This window comes from Ambystoma mexicanum, chromosome 13 (assembly GCF_040938575.1).
Source record: "Ambystoma mexicanum isolate Mex_15411 chromosome 13, UKY_AmexF1_1, whole genome shotgun sequence".
NCBI lineage: Eukaryota > Metazoa > Chordata > Amphibia > Caudata > Ambystomatidae > Ambystoma > Ambystoma mexicanum.
In genome coordinates, this window is record NC_090938.1 from 477,905,188 (window position 1) to 477,927,785 (window position 22,598).

At 50.3% G+C, this 22,598-nt stretch overlaps 1 protein-coding gene across 2 annotated transcripts in view; it reads right to left on the reverse strand.

The window, feature by feature from the left end:
- CCDC47 (coiled-coil domain containing 47) overlaps positions 1 to 22,598 on the reverse strand; it is a 454,951-nt gene that overhangs the window by 141,107 nt on the left and 291,246 nt on the right. For both annotated transcript variants that reach the window (XM_069634111.1, XM_069634112.1), the window contains exon 8: positions 21,270 to 21,380. In XM_069634111.1, the coding sequence (XP_069490212.1) occupies positions 21,270 to 21,380 (111 nt within the window). The remainder of the gene's footprint in view (positions 1 to 21,269; positions 21,381 to 22,598) is intronic.

Genomic DNA, 22,598 nt, shown 5'->3' on the forward strand with positions numbered 1-22,598 from the left:
GGCTGCAGAGTTTTGGGCTCCTCCCTCGCTTCCTGGCTTCAGACATTCTGGAGCCTGGGCGGGCTTGACCGAGGTCTCCAGCTGTTGATAAAATTCACACAAAGGAATGTCCTGCCCTGGAATTCAGGGGAAAAGTCCAAGAAGGGACAAGAAGTGGGAAAATGGCAAAAAAAGACTGGGGCCATTTTGGTAAAATGGGGACCGATGGGTGCCTTTACTGCAGCTGTGAAAACAGACCGTGGTAAAGGAGCACGGAATTTGTTAAAAGGTTCACTGCCACCAGCCATTTAAGATAAGATTGTCCCTGTAACAGAATGAACAGAAATGTACTTACCTGTAACTACTGTTCTCCAGCATGAGTCTGGCATGGATTAACATGCTCATGAATATTCCCTGTGGTCAAGCTGGGAATCCTCATTAAAAGAAAAACACTTTCAAACTATTTCTTCTGTATCGCTATACTCTGTGCAATACTGCCCCCAGCCAATGACGGTCCTCTCCCTAAGCCCCTCCTCTGCCAGCCATCTTCAGATTTGGTAAGCACGTAAAGTGGCAGTATGACCAAGAAGAGCCGCAGGAGGGAGGGTTCACATGTGAATCCATGCTGGATAACAATAGTTACAGGTAAGTAACTTGTTACATCTCCAGCATGGGGTCCTGCATGGATTCACATGCTCATGAATGAAGAATACATAGCAGTACAATATTATACAACCACGGGAGGTGGCAAGGCTCAACAGAAGCAATCACCCTTACCTCTGTAACATGCTCACCTCAATTGAGCAGGCTGCGCAGCACTGCTTGGCCGACCCTGGACCCCTCCCTGTAAACCCTGTCAATGCAGTAGAATCTGGTGAAGGTGTGCGTGGACCTCCACGTAGCAGCCCTGCAGAGGACCAGCAGGTACACACCAGACAGGAATGCTGTCGTAGCAGCGATCGTTCTGGTGGAGTGGGCTCTCGGATGGCCAGGCAGCGGTCGGTTCGCCAACCGTTGAAAGTGCGTGATGCAGCCGGAGGGCCACTTTGAAATGGAAGCCTTGGATAAGGCCTTCCCATGGTTCACAGGACCAAAGTTCACGTATAGTTGAGACGTATTCCGAAAACACTGTGTGCGCCACGTAGAACTTCAGGGCACGAGCAACGTCCAGCGAGTGCAAGGCCTTTTCAGCCGGAAAAAACATTGGTAACACTAAAGGATTGTTGAGGTGGAATTCCGACAGGACCTTCGGCATAAACGAGGGATGCGTCTGCCGCACCACCCTCTACTCGTGGAAAGTCAGATAAGGCGGTTTGCAGTATAGGGCCTACATTTCACCTACCTTCCTGCCAGAGGTGCTGGCCACAAGGAAAGCAGTCTTCCATGAGAGGAGTGTTAGACAAGATTGTATGCAGTACACTTTGGGTGCACTACAACAACCCTGACCTCCTGGCAATAGGAACCCAACCTTTCGTACACTTCTGTACTACACAGGTTGGTAGTGTGTTGAGCAGTCAGGCTTATCTCAAGCTGTAGGGAAGTTACAGAAAGATTCACAGTGATACGTTTTCAAATAAACTCTTACACACAATGTTTCTTGATTAAACAATTATTAATTGAACAGTCAGTTAGAGTAAGCCTTCTTCAGAAGGGGGGCAATATAACAGTAACACACAAATACACTCCAAAATCCACATTCTTAATCAGTAAGTAGCCTTTTGGGATGGCACACAGACACTCCCCCGGTGACTTTAGTATCTAGGACACTGTGGACATTAATATACCAATGTTTGTATTTAGAATTAGACTTAAATTATAACAGAGCAAGAGATCACACAAATATTCTGAAGCAGGTAAGTACTTTTGGTAACCCCCAATGCAAAGTTAGTTAACCCCTTCCTGGAAGGAGGATAAAACACAATGTCAGTGGGCAGAAGTCATTCAGGGAGCCAGGCTAGGCCAAAGTCACTTGGGCAAAAGTCTAGGCGAGCTGAAGCACTTCTTGCAGGTAAGTAAAAGTCTTGCACAATGTTTTAGAAGTCTTTGCAGAAAAGAAGAATTCAAAGCAGGGCCACAAGCGGTTTACACTTGTGAAGTAAAGAAGCTATCATCAAGTCTGCAGAGCAACCACAACAGGTCTTGGCAACAGAACAAAGGCAGTTACACAACAAGAGGTAAATTCTCTTAGACTGAACAGTACCGTTCGGTTAAAGAAAAAGGGCAGCAGATGACTTCAGTTCCTGTGCAGCTCTGCAGAACCTGATGTTCCTGGGCCTCAGTTGTGGGGACAAGAGGGAGGATGTCTGGGGACTCCTGCACTGCAATGGGACGGTCAACGACGATAACCAGCAATCTTCAAACAAGTGGCACTTCGGTGTTTCAACTCCTCCTGTCTACCGCAAATAGCAACATTGCGGTTCCTGGCTGTCAAGAAGGACTTTCCTTGCGTCTGGAGTCCAGCACTCTGATGAGGTGGTTCAGGCTCCGTCAGTCCTGCTTCCTGCGAATCCAGAGGATCTTCCTGGAGCTCTTGGCCATCTTAAAAGCAACGCACACGTTAGGGAGAATTCTCAGAAATGTGCCAATTCCCTCTAGCTTAAAGACGCCCAGCCACTTTGCTGGCTTTTGAGGACTTGTTTTTTTTTTTAACCTGGAGAGAGTGAGCCCCCTTTTCCCACTCTCTCATGTATTTTAATGTGATTTTTGTACTGTGTGCTTCTTTTGGTTGTGTAGTCTGACAAACAACATAGGCATCATCTTTTACATTGTGGCGTACAGCACCTTTAGTGCAGTGACACAGGGAAGTATCTTAGATTTCCCCAAGGTTTAACTACCTTCTCTGGGATGAACTACTGTTTCCCAGAGCAGTAAAGTGAAATTGACTTTACCTACATTTGTAACTTTCTAGACCCAGCACACACTATCTTACAATAGGGTGCTGGAGGGGTTACATAGTATCCCTTTTGTCTAACTTCTCAAGTAACATTTTTATGTTACCCTTTCCTCACTGAACTCACTGAATGGCTGATGGCAGTGGTTTCGTTTTTACTACCGTGGTGTGCATTTACCGCGGGCTGTATTCGCAGCTGCAGTAAAGCACCCTTGGGTGCCATTTTTGTCAAAATGTCCCTGGTCTTCTCTTTTCACCATTTCTTGCTGGAAAGGTCCTTCTTGAGATTTGCGGTGCAGGCCAAACCAGGTTTGGTCCCTTTGTTCGCTTTGTCTTTGGCGGGATTCACGAGTGAAGCCCGCCTCTGGCTCCAGGGCGTCTGGCAGGGGCAGCAAGTGAGGAGGTGCCCGAAACTCCCTGTGCTTAATCCCCTTGCTAACAGGAATGCAGCCAAAGGTGATTGTCCGGCAAGGACATCCACCCTGCTGTTTGATTGACAGCTAGGCTGGAATGAATGGGAGAAACCTGCATAAAAGGTGAGGCTTTTTGGCTTGGAAGGCAGAGTCGACCACTGGACGAAGAAATACGAAGATGAACTTGGAAGAGACGCCTGCTGCAACTCCTGGACCATTGATTTGCCTGGTGAAGCCCTGCTGCTGTGCTGAAGCTCCGAAATCGCATCTACTATAGAAGCCCTCCAAGGATGACTTCTCGCCTTGAGTTGGTGGGACCAATCAACTCTAAAATGAACTTGTCTTGACATCCTCTCGGAGCTGGATATACTTCCTTGCTGCTGCAGGAACCAAAGTGGCAGGGAGAGAGGGAGAGGAACATCAGACTGGAGTGCTTCACTTCTGTTGGACCCCAAGCTACCGGAAGGTCCTCCGGACTCCCAGAAAGCAGGACTGACCAAGCCCGAGCCACAACAGAGTGCTGGACCCCACATGCGAGGAAAGTCCAAAGTGGTAGTTGAGAACCGCAGTGGTACGATTTGCTGAAAAGCGAGGAGCTGAAACTGCAAAGTGCCACTGAATTGAAGTTTGCCCTTTGCTGCTGCTGACCGTCCCATTGCAGTGTGGGAGTCCCCCAGAATTCCTCCTTGTCCCCACGACTGAGGCCCAGGAACAACAGGATCTGCAGAGCTGCACAGGAACAGAAGCCAGCTGGAACCATTTCTTCTAACCAAAAGGTACTGTACAGTTTAAGAGAACATACCTCTTGTTGTGTAGACTTACTTGTTCTCAGTTGAGACTTGTCTTGGTTGCTTTTGTAGAGTTGCTTGCATCTTCTACCCCTCACAAGCCTAAAAGCTTGTGGCCCTACATTGATTCTACTTTTTCTACAAAGACTTCTAAAACATTGTGCAAGACCCTTACCCGCAAGAAGTGCTTCAGCTCACCTAGATTTTTACCCAATTGACATTGGCTGGCCTGGCTCCCTGAATGACTCTTCTTACCTCCGACATTGTGCTTTACCTTTCCTTCCAGGAAGGGGTTAACTAACTTTGCATTGGGGGGTTCAAAAGTACTTACCTGCTTCAGAATATTTGCGTGATCTTGTTTTATTCTAATAACCCCTTTCTTTGACATTCATCTCAGTATTGCTCTAAATGTACCAATGATATATTAATGTCTGCAGTGTCCTAGCTATTTAAGTCACCTGACGGTGTATGAAGTGTGTGTGTGTGCCATCCCAAATGGGTACTTGCCGATTTAGAGAAACTAAGAGTGTGTATTTGGGAGTGTATTTGTGTTACTGTTATATTGCCCCTTCTGAAGGAGGCTTATTCAAACTGACTGTTAAATGAATTAATAATTGTGTAATCAAGAAGCCTTGAGTGTAAGTGTTTATTTGGATACTGGTCACTGTGAATCTCTATGTAACCCTCCTACTGCTCACATTGACCCCTCTTGAGATAAGCCTGGCTGCTCAGCCACACTACCAACCTGTGCAGTATACAGACTTGTACCAAAGGTTGGGTTCCTATTGCCAGGTGGTCAAGGTTGTTGTAGTGCACCGTTATGGAGAATTCTCAAACATGTGCTAGTTCCCTTCACCTTAGAGAGCCCCAGCAACGTTGCTGGATTTTGAGGACTTGATTTCTTTTACCTGGAGAGTGTGCCCCCCCCCCCACTCATGTATTTTGATGTGTGTTTTACTCTTGTGTTCTTTAATTATGGACTCCATATGCATCATCTTTTCATTTGTGTCACCCAGCACCCTCAGTGCAGTGGCACAGGGAAGCCTTTCAGGCTTTCCCAAGGTTTAAATACCTTCTCTGGGATAAACTAATGTTTCCCAGGGAAAGTAAAGTGAAATTGACTTCACTAGTCTTTTTAAATTCCTAGACCCATCACACGCTATCTTACAATAGAGTGCTGGAGGGGTCACTTAGTATCCCCTATGTCTAGATACTCATGTAGCAGTCAAAAGCTACCCTTTCCTCTCAGAATGGGTATTGCCAGTGGTTTTACAATGAACTACCATGATTTTTCCCGACCGCGAACACCGGTAGTGTTAAATCGCAGGAGCCATGTTTTTCAAGATTGCGTCTGAGCCCCCTTTGTTTAAACAGGTCCCGGTCTTCTTTTTTCGCCATTTCTTTTTGGGAAGGTCCTTCTAGAGTTTGTCTCTGCACGCCAAACCAGGTTTGGTCCCTTTGTTCCATCGACTTTGGCGGGATTCAGGACCGAAGACCGCCTCTGGCTCCCGAGTGCCTGGGGTGGGCAGGAAGGGAGGGAGGTGCCGAAACTCCATGTGCTTATTCTCATAGGAGACCCAAATGTACTCTTGCATGATTGGCTGGCTGACTGTCCGGCAAGGACAGCCACCCTACTGGGTGAGTGGCAGCTAGGCTGGAATGAATGGGAGAAAACTGTTTAAAAGGAGAGTCTCTTGGCTTGGAAGGCAGAGTCGACCACTGGAACGAAAGAACCAAAGACGAGCTGGAAGAGGGCGGCTGCTGCAACTCCTGGACCTGTTGGTTTGCCCAGTGAAGCCCTGCTGCGGGTCCGAATCGCAAGTTCATCTTGACAGAGAAGCCCCCACAAGGACGACTTCTCCCTTTGAGTTGGTGGGACCAATCAACTCGAACCGTAAGCCACCTGGATACTCACCTCGGAGCTGGTTGACTTTCCTCAAGAGTGCTGCAGGAAACCGTAGAACCAGGGAGGGAGACACCAGCTTGTGTGCTTGACTACAGTTACCGGAATCGAAGATTTGCCAGTTGCCAGCTTTTTGACCAGTTCCAGTGCAGGAGTCCCCCGACGTCCTCCATCTTGTCCCCACGACTGAGGAACAGGAACAGCGAGATCTGCAGGAACTGCCAGGAACAGAAGTCATCAGCTGCATCTTTTTCTTCAATTGTAAAAGGTACTATATAAAACCAGTACTTACCTCTTGCGGTGAAAGTGCTTGACATTTTTCCAACTCACAGGCCTAATCAGCTTGTGACCCAGCATATAATTCTTCTTGCTACAAACTACTCCTAAGAACTTGTGCCAAGACTTTTCCATTTCACTACCAGAACTGCTGTATTCTGTCCAAGACTTTAGCCCATTGACTTTGGCTTAACCTATTGAATTGACTCTTCTGGTGAACTCGAAATATTTGCACTGTCTAAGAATAACTTGTAACCTTTCATGTTCTAAATAACCTATTCATTTTTGCTCCTACTTCAAAATATTCAGAATGCCATTTTGCTCCTCCTACAAAGTAGTCTAAATGCCTCAGAACCTTAAAGTGTATAGTACTGAAGTATATTTGTGTATATTTAACTGCCTCCTTCTAGTGAACGTTTTATAATTGACTGTTGAGTCAATTAATACGTGTTTAACCAAGAAACCTTGAGTTTAAGAGTTTATTTAAACACCTGTGATTGTAGACCTCTGTGTAACATCATTACAGCTCATGTTGCCTTTCGAGATAAGCCTGGCTGCTCAGCTCTGCTACCAAAAACTGTGTAGTACAGACTTATACCAAAGGTTGGTTTTGCTTACACCTGTAGTCTTAGTTGTGTGTAGTGGTCCCCAAGGCTACTGCATACAATCTCCGCCTAACATGCACCCAAAGGGTACTGCTCCAAAAGCGAGGATCTTCCTGGGGATCTGGTGTAGCGCGAGATAGAAATCAGGTGCATCTTGAGGGAAGTGTGGGCCAGCCTAGCTTTTGCCAAGGACAGCAAGTATGGAGGAATCTGTGAAGCCGTGACCCTCAGAGGCGTAATCTTCTGCGACCGGCACCTCATAGCAAAACGCTTCCACTTATGGCCCTAGTACTTTAGAGTCGACGCCGCCCTGGCTTTGGCGAGGACCTCCCTGCAGTCCGCCGCCAACACAACCTCCAAACTCAAAGACTCAGGAGCCAATTCCTCAGGTTCAGGGATCCTGGGTTGTGATGAAGGATTGCACATACCTCTCTGGTGAGCAGATCCGGAAGTACCAATAACTTGACTGGAGGAGACACCGACAGGCTGATTAGGTCCGGATACCAAATATGCCTTGGCCACGCTAGGGCGAAGAGTATCATCTTGCACAGACAATGTCAGAGTGTGTTTATCACACGTAGCAGGAGAGGAAACGAGGGAAAGGTGTACAGAAACAGACCTTCCCACAGGAAGGAGAATGCTTCCCCCAAGCTCCTCGGTTGGTGGAACCTGCTGGCGAACTTCTGGCATTTTGAGTTTGTCACTGTGGCAAAAAGATCGATCAGAGGCATGCCCCATTTGACAGACTGCCCACCTGATGCTGACGAAGTTCCCATTCATGACAGGAGCGCAGCTCCCTGCTGAGGGAGTCTGCAATGGTGTTTTTGACACCTGCCAGGTGGAACGGGACGAGGAACATCCCCTGTCCAATGGCCCAATGCCACAAGTCCTGAGCTTCATTGGAGAGGGCTGGGGATCGAGTTCCCCTTGTTTGGTAGAACATGGTGTCTTTTCCGTGAAGATCCTCATCACCTTGGCTGCTAGATGTTAGGAAAGACTTGACGGTCCAGAACACTGCCTGCAACTCCAGGATGTTGATGTGCAGATCCTTCTACTCCGGAAGCCGCAGACCTCTGGCATGTAGACGTCCAGTGCGAGCTCCCCAACCGTCCAGAGAGGCGTCCGTGGTGACCGTCTCCTGTATGGATGGGAATGAAATCCTTTCCCCTGGGCGATGTGGGAGCGTACACCCCACCACTATCGCCCGCCAAAACTCTTTGTTGAGGGGGATCTTGTCCGTAAGATTCTCGGACACTTTTTTGCAACGTGCACCCAAGAATTGCTGTAGAGGTCCCATTAGCAACATGCAGAGACAGACGAGGTAGATGCAAGACATCATGCCCAGCAAAGACTTCATGGCCCGACCCCTGGCCGCCTTTGCCGATGACAGTCGCTGTACCTTCCCTTGAATGGCCGCTAGCATCTCCTAAGAGGGGGGGGGAACCAGGCAAGCCACTGTGGAGTCTGGTGCTGGTGAACAGTGTGTTCTGCAATGACATTAAGCAGGACTTTGTATAGTTCACCCCAGCTCAGTTAGTAACCAGACAATCTCCTTTGTGTGCTCAGTGGCTAATTTCCGGGAGCGGGCTCGCTATCAGAAACTGTCCAGGTACGTGTATATGTGAACGCCCTGCAGCCGCAGGTGGGACTCCACCGGGACCAGGCATTTTGTTAACACCCTTGGAGCTGACTTTAAGCCGAATATTAAGCCTTGAAATGGTAGTGTTGGCCTTGACCCACGAACTGTAGGAAATTCCGATGTTTCCTGTGGATGGGGACGTGGAATTACGCATCCTCTAGGTCCAACAATGTCAAGAAATCCCCTTCCTCCAATTGGCCAAGCACATGTTGCAACGTGACCATCCTGAATTTTTGGGATTTAAAGTATTGGTTTAGACAGCGCAGGTCCAGATTGGACCTCCAACCCCCTTGTCTTCTTTCTGAACAGAAAGTATCTGGAATAGACTCCAGAGCTGTTGGGAAACTAGCTCCATCGCCACTTTCCGTAACATGGCTCACGCTTCTTCCAGGAGCGGAGGATGTGCTGCTCCTGACGGGTAACCGGTGGAATAAGAGGGCACCTGCATTGGAACTCCAAGCAGTGACCCTGTGTCAGAGTCCAGCATCCATCTGTCGGTGGTGATCATCTTCCACTTGCTGACGAAGCTAGTCAGTCGGCCTCGTACCGGGGTGCATGAGTGGGGGCCTGACGTCTTGGCAGGTTCAGGCTTCCTTGGGCGCCTGCGCCCTGTCCTGCGGGCGAAGCAGACCTCTGCTACCGTAGGCCTGGGAGCAACCCCTGTAGGCTTTCTGCATGGAGGATCAGGGAGGTTGCCTGTATGAAATGGAATATCTCTTGGATGATCTGCACAATTTCCCCCTGTCGGAGCTAAAAGACAATGAGCAATGCTGCTGTAGAGTGCCAAGGGAACGTGCTGTCTACGTGTCAGTCTTTATGGCTTGAAGGGTTTCATCGACCACCTTCCTCAACAGATGTCCAGTGCCTTTACATGTATGTCCTGGCGAAGGTTTGTGGCCTTCAACCATCCCAGCCGAGGAAGGCAGACTATTTCCCATCTGCCGGAAGCCCATTTCGGCTATGTCCACCTTCACCGTAATAGCATGGTCTGACGCCACCTCCCCTTCCTGAAAGAGGGCGAGAGCCTCAAATTTTCTTGTCTTCGGGGAGAAATTCCAAGATAGTGCCCAGCTTGTACCAAAGCTCCCGATGTTTCAAGCCAAGATAGCCAGAGCTTTCGCCGTCTTGATCGTGGATGCCGCCGTGTATAGGACTCTCTTTGCGATGACGTCCATCTTCTTCCCCTTGTTATCCGGGGGAACTGATGATGCGGAAGCCGGGTGCAGAAGTTTCCTTATGGCGGCCAACACTATCGAGTCCAGAGACGGTTGTGACCTGAAGCACATGGGCGTGGAGTCCGGCACCATGCATTTCTTCTCCAACCCGTCTCGTTTGGTTCGAGCAGTGCATGGGTCCTTCTTGAGGGCTAGGCCTTCCTCCCAAATGTCGTCACAAAAGGGTCCCGTTATGATAGTCTTCCTCTTGGACTCTCGTTCCCGATATAGGAAGCCCTTCTTGGTTTCCTTGAGCACCAGCTGGAAACAGCTCAGTGGCCCTGGAGATCCAGGGAAATGATCCCACCTCGTCTGGTCGAGAGTCTATGAGGGGCATCCAGGTGCAGTGATTCGTTGTCTGCTGGGACAAAGTCATCTTCGTCGGTATCCGTGGCCGTCTCCGTAATGTACCAGTGTCCATGTTTGTATCCTGGTATGGAGCGGGTCCAACATGGTGGAGGAGGCTGATGCAGCGGCTGGTCAGGGGCCTGCTGGATCTCCATCACTAGGGTGTGGCGAGTCGACAGGATGTCCATTGATATGTCCCTCAGCTGTGGAGGAACAATTGAGTGCTAGGTCCTGTGCCGCCGCCATCCTGGTAGACTGTATGGACAGACTCTTGGTCATCGTCAGTGGATGAGATGTCCATTGGTTGAACGCATGCCGCCTCCTCACCCCCCTTTATCCTCCCTTGGGGGTTTTGAACTGAGATATGGGCCGGTGCTTTTCCCACCATAGGGTTGTCTACAGCATTCGCTGTCGCTTTGGTGGCCGTGTTGGTCCTCGGCGGCAGGGATACTCTCTGCACCGTAGGAAGCACCCACGTCGGGTCGGCACCTACCGGTGCCGTAGTTATCACAGAAGATGTCGACAAAGTGGTCAACAAGGTCTTTGGTTGCGCCTGTTGAGCCCGATTGTGCTGCGTGGCCTTCTCTTCCTCCGGCCTTGGCTTTCCAATTTGCCCCGTAACTTGGCCGGGGTCGACAACTTCCTCTTTGAGGAGGAGCTTGATGGCTGGCTGGCTATGGGGGCGGAAAGCAATGGTGATCGCGGCCTATCCAACCTGGGACCCGCATCAGCGGTGGAATCAGACTTGTGGTTCTTGGCCTTATCTTGAACCCCCACGATGGGGCATCCTCAAAGGACTTGGACCTCCTCCAGGAGGGAGACCGCTCTTCGGAACGGCAGTTCCTGGGTGAGGCACGACTGTGCTTGGAGCATAGGTCAGAGGCCTTGCTTGACTTGAGCCATGGCGCCAGCCTGCTATACCCGTCTGTCTTCTCTGGAAGCCTAGGTATATCTTGCACCCATCCGTGTTATGGTCCGGGCGCAGTTTAGATGTTTGTCCTCCACAAAGACGTTCCGTAGCCCGCATTGGGTGCAGGGCCTGAAGAGGGTCCTTCCCTCCTTTTTTCTCTTCCATAATGGTCGGAGGGCGCCAAGTAAGCCCAAGACGGCCTTCCAGAAAACTTTGAACAACCACCCTTGAGGTGCACGCAACTTCATAGAGATAGGAGCACACGGGCTCTGATGAAACAAACATTTCTGCAAAACAAAACGTGGAAAAAAAGTACAAAATACCTCAGAGCAACTCGAGGACTCCTGATTTTTACTGCACACTTCAGTGTTGGAAGATGGCTGCTGTTAAGATGGATTTCTGAACTCTGACCTGGTGGGCAAAGGTTCAGAAGGCCAGCCTAGTTTCTTGGAACAGAGTAAGCTTCTGGACAAGCCAGACCAATCAAGGTAGCATTGGCGGCAGCCAAGACTAGGTCTCAGGAGGGGTGAAAGTGATCGAAAGCCCACAATGAGCACAAACTGTAAACGACAAAACAAATTACTCAGTCAGGTGTATATATCAAAAACACATGTATGTTTATTAAAAGGCCTTTTAAGGCAAACACAAAGTAGAATCAAAGCAATATTAACAAAACTAACAACACTAACTAGGAAGCATATATACTTTAGGCAGTCCTTCAACAACTCAATCCCTAACCAATAGGCAGTCCAGTCTCTACGATGAGTGGAGCCTTGAGCTCAACAGTACATTCAGTGCCAGTGCACACGATCATGTGGTTAAGTTCAAAATAGGTATCTTCAAGTGGCTGTAGCAACATAGGAAGGTGGGTGAGGTGATGAAGAATAAAGTCCCACTACTCGGGTAGAGTCTCCACAAGAGGGCAGAGCGATTTCCAAGAATCGGGAATAGTTTAGTAGCACAGGCTACCTACAAAAAGGAGAGTGGCCCTTGGGGGATAGCTATGCATAAAGGTCTATGGATGCGCCAGGTGCCACCAGTAAGGGTTGCAAGTACTTACTGACCCTTAGCGTACTCCGGACCAAACTTAAGCCAGTCGAGTCCAGTTTGTTTCCCAGGTTCTAATCCTGCAGTTGCACGTGTGTGCGGCTTTCAGGGGCTGCGTTCCAAAACCTCAGTCCATGGCAGGACAGTGGCGATTTCTTCGCTTCTGGTGAAGAGATTGGGCCAGTTCCACTGCAGCTCATCTTAGGGCACAGGGGCACAGGGGGAGTGTGAGGGGAACAGCAGCAAGGCACCCACGAAGATAGTCACCACAGCAGGGCCACATGGGAACAGTGTATGCTCAGGCGGACTCTCCTAATCCCAGACCTAGGAATGCTAGGTGTACGAAACTCAGTGGGAGATGGCCTTCTACCAAGCGCTTACAGCCCCCAAAGGTTCAAGTTAAAACTCGAGACGGCAGCGGTTCCAGGGCAAAGGTCCCGTACAATCTGGTCAGTTCACTGGGCGGTCCAGCAACACTTCCGAAAAAGCTTGCAGAAAGGTTAAGCAGGAGGTGCCGAGAATAGTTAGTCCCACTGTTCCAATGGGTTGAAACTCCTTTGCAGGCCTTCTGTGATCGATGAGAAACGGGGGCTCCGACAGGACAACAGCATGGTCAGGGTGCAAAACCTCCAGCTGGTGACCAGTGGTTCCACCGATCTGCTTCTTCAGTTCAGGATACTTGGCTCCTTTACTAAGTTTGGTGAGATCGACCTGGAATGGGTGTAGAGTGCGTTCTCTTATCCAAAGTACCCTTCGCGAAAAAATGAAGAGAAACCAATGGGAGATCTGCTCACATTCAGCCATTCCAGATGTGGACAAATCACAGGCCACGGTTTTCCCAGGCAACCCAGCACACCAGACATCCTGGCACCCAGTATGTGTATTGGAACTAGACTGCTCTAGCCCACATCCTGGAGGCACACACACACAAGGCATGCAGAAGCCTGCGAAAGTTTTGGTTTGCGCAGGGGTCTGCATGACCAAATAAGGAATTTCCCGGGTCTGCGCGACCTGGGGAAAGCAAAGGGACAACATGGCCAAAGCACAGAACAAAGGACCTTAGGCACTGACCACTGTCCTGGGCCAACCGCTGTAAATGCCCATTCACTTGAAATATAATCTCTCAATGTATGATTGAGCGCTGCGTTGTTTCTCAGGTCTCTCAGGAAAGTTCCGACATCAGTTTGTCTCCCAACAAGATGCAGACATTCTTCAATCAGGTAGTAGAATACCAAACTGACCAGTCTATATGCATTATCCGGTGACAAGGGCATTCGTGTTTTCCACACTGAACTCAGGAAGCTGAAGGGTCTGTTCAATGATAGCTGCTGCAATCTTCTCACAATTGGACCATTCTTAGGATCTTGCAGGAAAAGATGAATGTCAGTAGTTCTCCCCACCAGTGCAGGATAAGCACGCAAGATGAACACGAAAACACCAAGAACAATCAGTGAAAAATTGTCATTGGGCACCAACATAGGCACCTCCGAAAAGAAAGTCAGTAAGAAAGGAATCAGGGTACTGCTCCCTCCTCCAGTGAAACAAACTCCAGGTCTGGCATACTCTCCTTTACAATCAAGAATTATTCATGTCTCAGTCCAATGTAAAAAAGAGAAAATGTGCCTCATACACAGCACGGAATGTTCAGAGAAACTCCTCGTAGCTACTCAATTAAATTGTGAACTCCGGCATTAATTTGCTTTGTTTTATATTTACACTTTGATATTTTAGCAGTTTTAGACAACATAGGAGCTTGGAAGGGTGTTCCGTGGGAGGAGCGTCTTTGCCAGGTATGCACATTACAAGTGGAAACATACCACCATATACTTACGCAATGTAGTGTCCTCAGACCTAACTATGAGAGAAGTTACTCCAAATTTCAGTTATTTCAGTCTGAACAGTTTTGGAGTATGGTTTATAGAGCGGGATTGCTGGTGGCGACAGCTGCTTTTGTCACATACTGCTGCGGGCAAAAGAAATGTTAGACGCAACTCCCTTTTAATTGAGCATAGGATAATGCTGTCTCTTCCTTTCTTTTATTACCTTTTACAAGTTTTTTTAATTAAATTAATTGTATATATTTGTAGTATGTGTAATATGATTTTCTATTTGCATTGTAATTGTTCGGTTTTATATGGTATGGATTTTATGTTAAGTGTAAAAGGTTGGTTTTTCACAACCAAATGCACTTAAATAAAAAAAATATACAAATGTATCCCAATGTACTGCATTGTAAGATGCTGGGGGGAATGTTAGAAAAGTTACATAAGGAACAAGTTACTTACCTGTAACTGTTGTTCTCCAGCATGGGTCTGGCATGGATTCACATGCTCATGAATATTCCCAGTCGTCAGGCTGGGAATCCTCGGTAAAGAAAAAAAACAGTATCAGTTTCGTTTCTGATCTGTCTTTCGTAGTAATAACCAATCACTGGTCTCTGCGTCATACTGACCACAGCCAATGACTGCCCTCTACCTAAGCACCGCCTCTGGCAGCCATCTTCAGATTTGGAAGCACGTGAAGTGGCAGTATGACCAAGTGAAGAGCCGCAGAGGGGTAGGCGGGAGGGTTCGCATGTGAATCCATGCCAGACCCATGCTGGAGAACAACAGTTACAGGTAAGTAACTCGTTCCTTCTCCAGCATGGGGTCTGGCATGGATTCACATGCTCATGAATAAAGAATACATAGCAGTACACACATGCACAACCACGGGAGGTGGCAAAGGCTCAACATTAAGCATTACATCAAACCCAACATTAAGCATCTTACCTCCTCACCAGGCTCACCTCAGGTGAACAGGTTGCGCAGCACTGCTTGGCCGACCCTGGACTCCTCACTGGAATCCCGATCGACGCAGAAGAATTTCGTGAAGGTGTGCGTCGACCTCCACGTAGCAGCCCTGCATATGTCCAGCAGGGGCACACCAGAAAGGAACGCCGTGGTGGCTGCGATCGCTCTGGTGGAATGGGCTCTCGGACGGCCAGGCAGCGGTCGGTTTGCCAACCGATGACAGTACATGATACAGCCGGAGAGCCATCTTGAAATGGAAGCCTTCGAGAGAGCCTTCCCCTGATTGACAGGTCCAAAATTCACAAAGAGTTGTGACGTCTTCCGAAAACACTTCGTGCGGTCCACGTAGAACTTCAGCGCTCTAGCCACATCCAGCGAGTGCAAAGTCCTCTCAGCCGGCGACGAAGGCGACGGGAAGAACACAGGCAACACCAAGCGTTCGTTGAGATGGAAGTCCGACGGTACCTTGGGCATGAAGGAGGGGTGTGTCCTGAGCACTACCCTTGTGTCGTGAAAAGTCAAGTACGGGGCCTTGCAGGAAAGGGCCTGGATCTCTCCCACCCGTCGTGCGGAGGTGATGGCTAACAAGAAACACTGTTTTCCACGACAGAAACTTCAACGGGGCCGAGTGCAGAGGCTCGAACGGAGGTCCCATGAGCTTGGTCAGCACCACGTTGAGCTCCCATGCCGGGGCCGGAGCCTTCACCGGCGGGAACGATCTGAACAGTCCCTTCATGAACTCTTTCACCAGACGATGAGACCACAAGGACGTCCGGCCCGTGGTTCTGGTGTATCGGGAGATCGCAGCAAGATGAATCTTGATGGACGCGTGTGCCAGTCCAGCTTTGGCCAGCGTCAGCAGGTACGGCAGTACCTGGGGAGCCATAATCCGTAGAGGGTTCATCTTCTGTGCGTGGCACCAGACAGAGAACCTCTTCCATTTGTGTCCGTAGCATTTAAGAGTCGAGGACGCCCTGGCCTTTGCAAGAACCTCTCTGCAGTCGGCCGGTATGTCGTATCCTCCAAACTCTCGCGCTGCAGGAGCCAGGCCTGCAAGTTCAGCGATTTCGGGTCGTGGTGGAGGATGGCGCCTCCTTCCCTGGAGAGTAGATCCGCGTCCACCGGCAGCTTGATTGGCGGGGACGCTTATAAATCCAGAAGGTCCGGGAACCATATCTGCCTCGGCCACGCAGGTGCGACGAGGATCATCCTGCACCGTGACTTCTTGAGCTGGTTGACGAGCCGGATTAGCAGTGGCAAAGGAGGGAACGCGTAGAGGAACAGGCTCTCCCAGGGGAACGAGAAAGCATCGCCCATGCTCCTCGCCTGGGCAAACCTGCTGGCGAACCTCCGGCACTTGGAGTTCGTCGCCGTCGCGAACAGGTCGATCTGGGGTGTGCCCCACCGTCGGAAGAGGCGATCCACTAGATCCTGCCGTAGTTCCCACTCGTGGCACGAGCGCAGCTCCCTGCTGAGTGAGTCGGTGATGGTGTTTTTTATCCCTGCCAGATGAAACGGCACCAGAAACATCCTTTGGGCGACGGCCCAATGCCACAGGTCCTGCGCCTCCTTGGACAGTGCTGGGGACCTGGTTCCGCCCTGTTTCCTGATGTAAAACATGGTGGTGGTGTTGTCGGTGAAGATCCTCACCACCTTGCCCTTGAGGGACGGAAGGAAGGACCTGAGGGCCCAGAACACTGCACGGAGCTCCAGGACGTTGATATGGAGGGACTTCTCCGTCGGGAGCCAAAGGCCTCTCGCGTGCAGATTTTCGGTGTGCGCTCCCCACCCTTCCAGGGAGGCATCCGTGGTCACTGTCTCCTGGTGGTCTGGGGTCTGGAAGTCCATGCCCGCCGTCAGATGCGCGCGGGTGCCCCACCACCGGACCGCTCGGCGGAAACTCTCGTCGAGTGTGATCCTCTCCTCGAAGCCGCCCGTCGTTTGGATCCAGCGCGCGTCCAGGAACTCCTGCAACGGGCGCATCCGGAGCCTGCACATGGGAATGAGGTAGATGCAAGAAGACATCATTCCGAGGAGGGACTTGATGGACCTCACCTTGGCCGCGTCGGAAGCCATCATCCGCTGTACCTTGCCCAGGATGGACCTGGTCCTTTCCTCCGACGGGGAGGCCAGAAGGGACACTGTGTCGAGCTTCGCTCCTAGAAACAGTGCGTTTTGCGCGGGTACCAGGTGGGACTTGGCGTAGTTCACGGAGAATCCCAGGTCCGTGAGAAGTTGGACGGTCCTTGCCGTGTGCCCCACAGCGAGCTCCCTCGTCTTGGCTCGAATGAGCCAGTCGTCCAGGTAGGGGTAGACGTGGATCCCCTCGCGGCGCAGCTGCGCCGCCACCGGTGCAAGGCACTTGGTAAATACCCTGGGTGCCGACCGTAGTCCGAAGGGGAGGGCTTTGAACTGGTAGTGACGCCCTTGGACCACAAACCTGAGGAATTTTCGGTGCCCCTTTAGGATGGGAATATGGAAGTAGGCATCCTCCAAATCCAACGACGACAGGAAGTCTCCTTCCTCCAGCTGACCCAGGACGTGCTGGAGGGTGACCATCCGGAACTTCTGCGCCTTGATGAACTTGTTCAGACGTCGCAGGTCTAGGATGGGGCGCCATCCTCCCGTCGTCTTCTTCACGAGGAAGTATCTCGAGTAAACTCCGGAGCCCCGAAGCCTCTTTGGGACGAGTTCGATGGCGCCCTTCCTGAGCAACGCCTTTACCTCCAGGAGAAGCTGAGGGATGTGAAGCTCTTTCCTGGCCACGGGGGGGACGCGCTGGCACCTTCTTTGAAACTCGAGCGCGTGGCCCCGGTCTAAGGCGTCCAGCACCCAACGGTCGGTGGAGATGGACTCCCACACGCTGACGAAGCTCGCTAGCCGGCCTCCCACCGGGGTGCTTCGGTGGGGGCCCGACCCCACGGCCGGTTCAATCCTGTTTCGACGAGGCTTTGCCGCCTTGACCTCCTTGGCGACGACGGCGGGGTCCGCCAGACTTGCCTCGTCCTGTGTAGGCCTCCTGAGACGACGAGCAGGCCGCTTGACGGTAGGTGGAGAAACCGCCGCCTGAACCTTTGGAGGCGCCCTTGCCTCCGCTGCTCCGAAAGGGCGTCCGTCGCTGCTGTAAAACCCCAAGGGCCCGGGCCGTCTCAGTGTCCGCTTTAATGGCCTGAAAGGAATCGTCCACTGTTTTCCCAAACAGGTTGTTCCCATCGAACGGCATGTCCAGGACTCTGGTCTGTACGTCTTGACGGAAGTCCGTAGCCTTGAGCCATCCACGCCGCCTAAGGCACACGCCGTTGCCCAACTGGCGAAACCCAGTGTCGGCGATGTCCGTCACAATAGTGATGGCGTGGTCCGACGCCACCTCCCCCTCCTGTAGGATCTCCAGGGCATCCGCCCTCTTGTCGTCCGGTAGGAAGTCCAGCAGGGGAGCCAGTTTGTACCATAGTTCCCTGTCGTAGCGGGCCACGATAGCCAAGGCGTTGGCCGCTTTAATCGTCGTCGCTGCAGACGAGATGACCCTGCGTCCCATAGCGTCCAATTTCTTTTCCTCGCCGTCCGGTGGGGAAGTCGATGTGGAGGCCGCACCCCCCCCCGCTTTCTTCCTGGCCGCCGCGGAGACGACGGAGTCCGGGGTAGGCTGCGCCCGGAGGCACAGGGGGGCCGCGTCCGGGACCCGGTACTTCTTCTCGTACCGGTCTCTTCTCGCTGGCGTCGTGTAAGGGTTCTTGAGGAGGGCGAGGCCCTCATCCCAAATGTCGTCCAGTAGAGGCACCACGAGGACCGTCTTCCTCTTGGCCTCGCGCCGTTGATAAAGGAATCCTTCCTTTTTCTTCTCCTCAGGGCAGAGTTGGAAAAGCTCGGATGCCCTGGCGATCATGGAGTGGAACGATCCAATCTCGTCGGGCGGAGTAGCCCTGGTGGGAGGCGACGACGGGAGATCCTCGTCGTCCGTACCCGTCGCTGCCGTGTCAGTCCCTGTATCATCCCCTCGGGTGGACGGGGAGGAGGGCTGGGCGGGTCGCGACGGCTGAAAAGGAGGTGGAGGGTGAATCCTTCTTTTCTTGGGCGGGGGAACACCAGAAGGTCCCGGTTCAGGATCCCCCGACGGGAGAGGCTCCTCCGTCGGCAACGGTAGTCGCGTCCTTATCTCTGAGCATAAGGACTGTATAGCCAACAAAATGGCCGCCGAGTTGTCTTGCGGCGCTGGCAGAGGGGAATCCGACGGGCGATCAGGGGCCCCGTCGGCACCCTCGACGATGTCGTCGTCACCTGCGTCGGGATCCATCCCGACGGGCCGGTCTTCATCCACGCCAAGGCCGTGGCTTAAGTCCTCGATCAGCTCTTCCTCCGAGGCTGAAGCCGAATCTACGACGACGCCCTGCCCCCCTTTTTCTTCCCCGCCGGGGATTTCACGGGGGTCCTATCGATGGGCACAAAAGAGGACTCCCTCCGAGGTGGCAGGGAGACTGAGCCCCGAGGTCGCCACCACTGGTGTAGCCTCCACAGGCTGAGCCAGGGCCACCGCGACAGTATCGATAGAGGGCTTGGCCGGATGGATTAAGGCCTTCACCACCTTAGGTGCGCTCACCGCCTTATCCTTGAGGGGGGGGGACACTGCCTCGCTCCCCCTCCGATGGGGCCTTCGAGCTCGACCGGGGCCTCTCCAGGAGCTTCGCCGGGTGCTCGGCCTTCCTCTTACCCGACCCAGAGCGTTGGCTCGTGGCTGAAAGTGCCGGGGAGGGTGCGCCCTGCCTGGCGCCCGTAGAGCCCGACCGTTCGGCGCTCCCGGTGCCAGCGGACTCGCGGTGCTTGGCCTTGTGTTGGACCCCTGTCGCCGGGGCGTCCTCAAAGGTCTTAGAAGACCGCTCGGATTTCTTCCTCTTCTTCTCGCCTGACGGGCTCTTCCCTTCCAGCCAGTTGGTGGCGGTCCTTCATGGTCCGCTCCGACATATTGCCGCAAAAACGCACAGTCCTTCTCCACGTGCGTCTTGTCCTCATGTAAGCAGTAGAGACAAAAGGAGTGTTCGTCCTCCTTAAAGACGTTCTGCAGCTGGCATCCAGGGCAGACCCTGAACAGCTTTCCGGGCGTCGAGCTTCCCTTCTCCTGGGCCATGTCCGAGCATGAGAAGCTTCTGGAGTCCTCCAAAACGTAGCTCGACGAAATCTTCACCCTTGAGGGGCGCAGACTAATCCGACACGGGTCCCCGTTGATCGGAGAGTCGGTGGAGCTTGAGGCTCTTTTGACCGGAAAAAACGAAGTTTTTGAGAAAAAACGTGAAAAAATAGCACTAACGCTCGAGAGCAATAGCACGAGGATCCCAACACATGAACGTGCGGTAAAAATCTGAAGATGGCTGCCAGAGGCGGTGCTTAGGTAGAGGGCAGTCATTGGCTGTGGTCAGTATGACGCAGAGACCAGTGATTGGTTATTACTACGAAAGACAGATCAGAAACGAAACTGATACTGGTTTTTTTTTTTCTTTACCGAGGATTCCCAGCCTGACGACGAGGAATATTCATGAGCATGTGAATCCATGCCAGACCCCATGCTGGAGAAAGAGGTAAAAAGTTAAAGACAAAAGGGAAACTGTTTCCCCATGACAACTGAGCAAAAGGCTAAGGAAGTTAAGTTAAAGGCTTCATTTCTTTGTAAGAAATCAGGACAGGGTCAAAAATGAAAGTAAATGATTTGGGGATGGGGGGGCAGGAGTGGAAGGTCGATAGAATATGGAGGGTAAGTTGCCTAAAAGAGTAATCCTTCCTAACAATCAGGTGTTAATCACAATCATAATGGTCAGGCAATTACTGTGAAATTTGTGACCGAGTGAGTAGGAGGGAGATTAAAAATGGAAAAACGCAGATCGTGACTCAAAGAACACAGTCTTCCAAATTACATAACTAGATCGGGATTCTTTTTTCACATTACGTATGGAGTAAGCCTAGAATAACAAATGCCAGAATAAGTCAGGTTTTCTGAAAACACAAAATTAAACCTCGGCATGCAGGTCTCTGCTGCTGTAAAGCACGGCTTTTCTAAAATATAATTAAATAACAAAATAATTGCACTACGTATTCAAGGTTACAACTGTTCAGAAAAACACTTTGAAATGAGAAAATGAAACCTCCAGCCCATACAAATACAATTAAATTGAGCAACTCATTAAGCAGGCGAGTCCAATCAAAAGAAAAGGAAAAACTGTTTAAACTGAATATTTTTGACTGTTAAATTGTCAAAACTGAGGATTTTTACTAAATTAATTTCATTTTTATTACACACTGAAAATTGTTCAAAATTTCCAAATGTAATGTTTACCTTAAATACAATGGTCACCACTTTTCTTCATAAAATCTCATTTTTTAACACCGTCATTTTTTTCTATATTTTCACATAATGCCATTCATGTCTGGAATGCAAATTATGTTGCCTTGCCATAAGACCTAAAGCACTATAGACAATACCTTGGTGTCCATTATTCCATCGGTAACTTCCCCCATCTCAGATACGATCGCCAGTGACTCTGGAAGGCCATATTTTGACCCGGATTTCGGTTTATCGCTACAGAATTCACACTGGACAAAGCAGGTAAAGGGAGGGGGAAAAAAGCAATCACAAATTAAAAAACAAAGCACTTGCAGTTTTGGCATTTGTGGCAGTATACTGCATTTTATATTTAAAGGCACATATTTCTATAAGCCCCATCTCAAAGCACAGGCAAGGTGAAGGTACAGCCCTTGACGGATGAAATACTTCTCATTTTAGATTAGCAGCGGAGGCATTCAACATGCAGCTTTCTACAAATGCTCAAAATGATTTTGATCTCTGTACCATACCATAGGTCATCATCAATGCTAAATCACATCTCCAAGCATTACCCAGGTCTGTAATTATGTCAAACAGCAATGTAAGCCTTTATTATCGGTTTACTACAGGGACAGAGTAGGACCTTACCACTCCAAAATAAAACCTATGCAACATCGTAGATCATCTACTGCTTAACTATGTTTCGATTCAAGATGAGACTATTGTGTTGTACCAAGTGTCGAGATGGCCTCAAGAACACAGCTCTTGAAGACAGTTCAAGGTTTTTTTTGCGGAGGTTTTAATAGGGTTCTACTAAGGGCTGTAAGCTCGCTAGTATTCCCCAGCCCAATTTAGCCCAGACTTCCCTAAATCCTAAGACTTCACTAGAAATTGGGAAAACCTACTGTTGACGATCTGGCTGGCTTGAGGTGAAGGACCACAAAGGAAACCCATGTAGCACAGTTATGAAATATATTTAGGGTTTTTGGATTTCAGTGAATACCTAATAAATCCAGTAAATGCCCCAGTTATTGTTTTTATATTCCTAAACCCCAGTATTTTATATAATTTATTAATTGCAGCACAGTTTCTAAGTGCGGGAGCAGGATTCGAAATGCTATTGTTCTGAGCTATCTTGTTTGTAAGACAGGCCATTGCCAATGAGCTATACTTTCAGACCTGGATGTGCTTTATCTATAGGAACTGAGAAGTGGAGCTTGAGGAAAAATAGGGTTTTTTTTTCATCTTTGAAACTGCAATAATATGTTCATGCCGCCTTGTTAAAAAACACATTCTTCCCCCCCAGCCCCCAACAGTTTATTTCACAGACAATGCACAGTTAGTTAAAGCATAGCAAAAACAAAGAGGTAATGGCAGGAAGGTTTAGATTGAATCTTAACCACTGGCGTTGCTCTGGGCAACCTTCCAGACCATCGTCCTTCGCCTGCCAAGCCATTACAGAAGGGGAAAAACCATATGCAAATCAG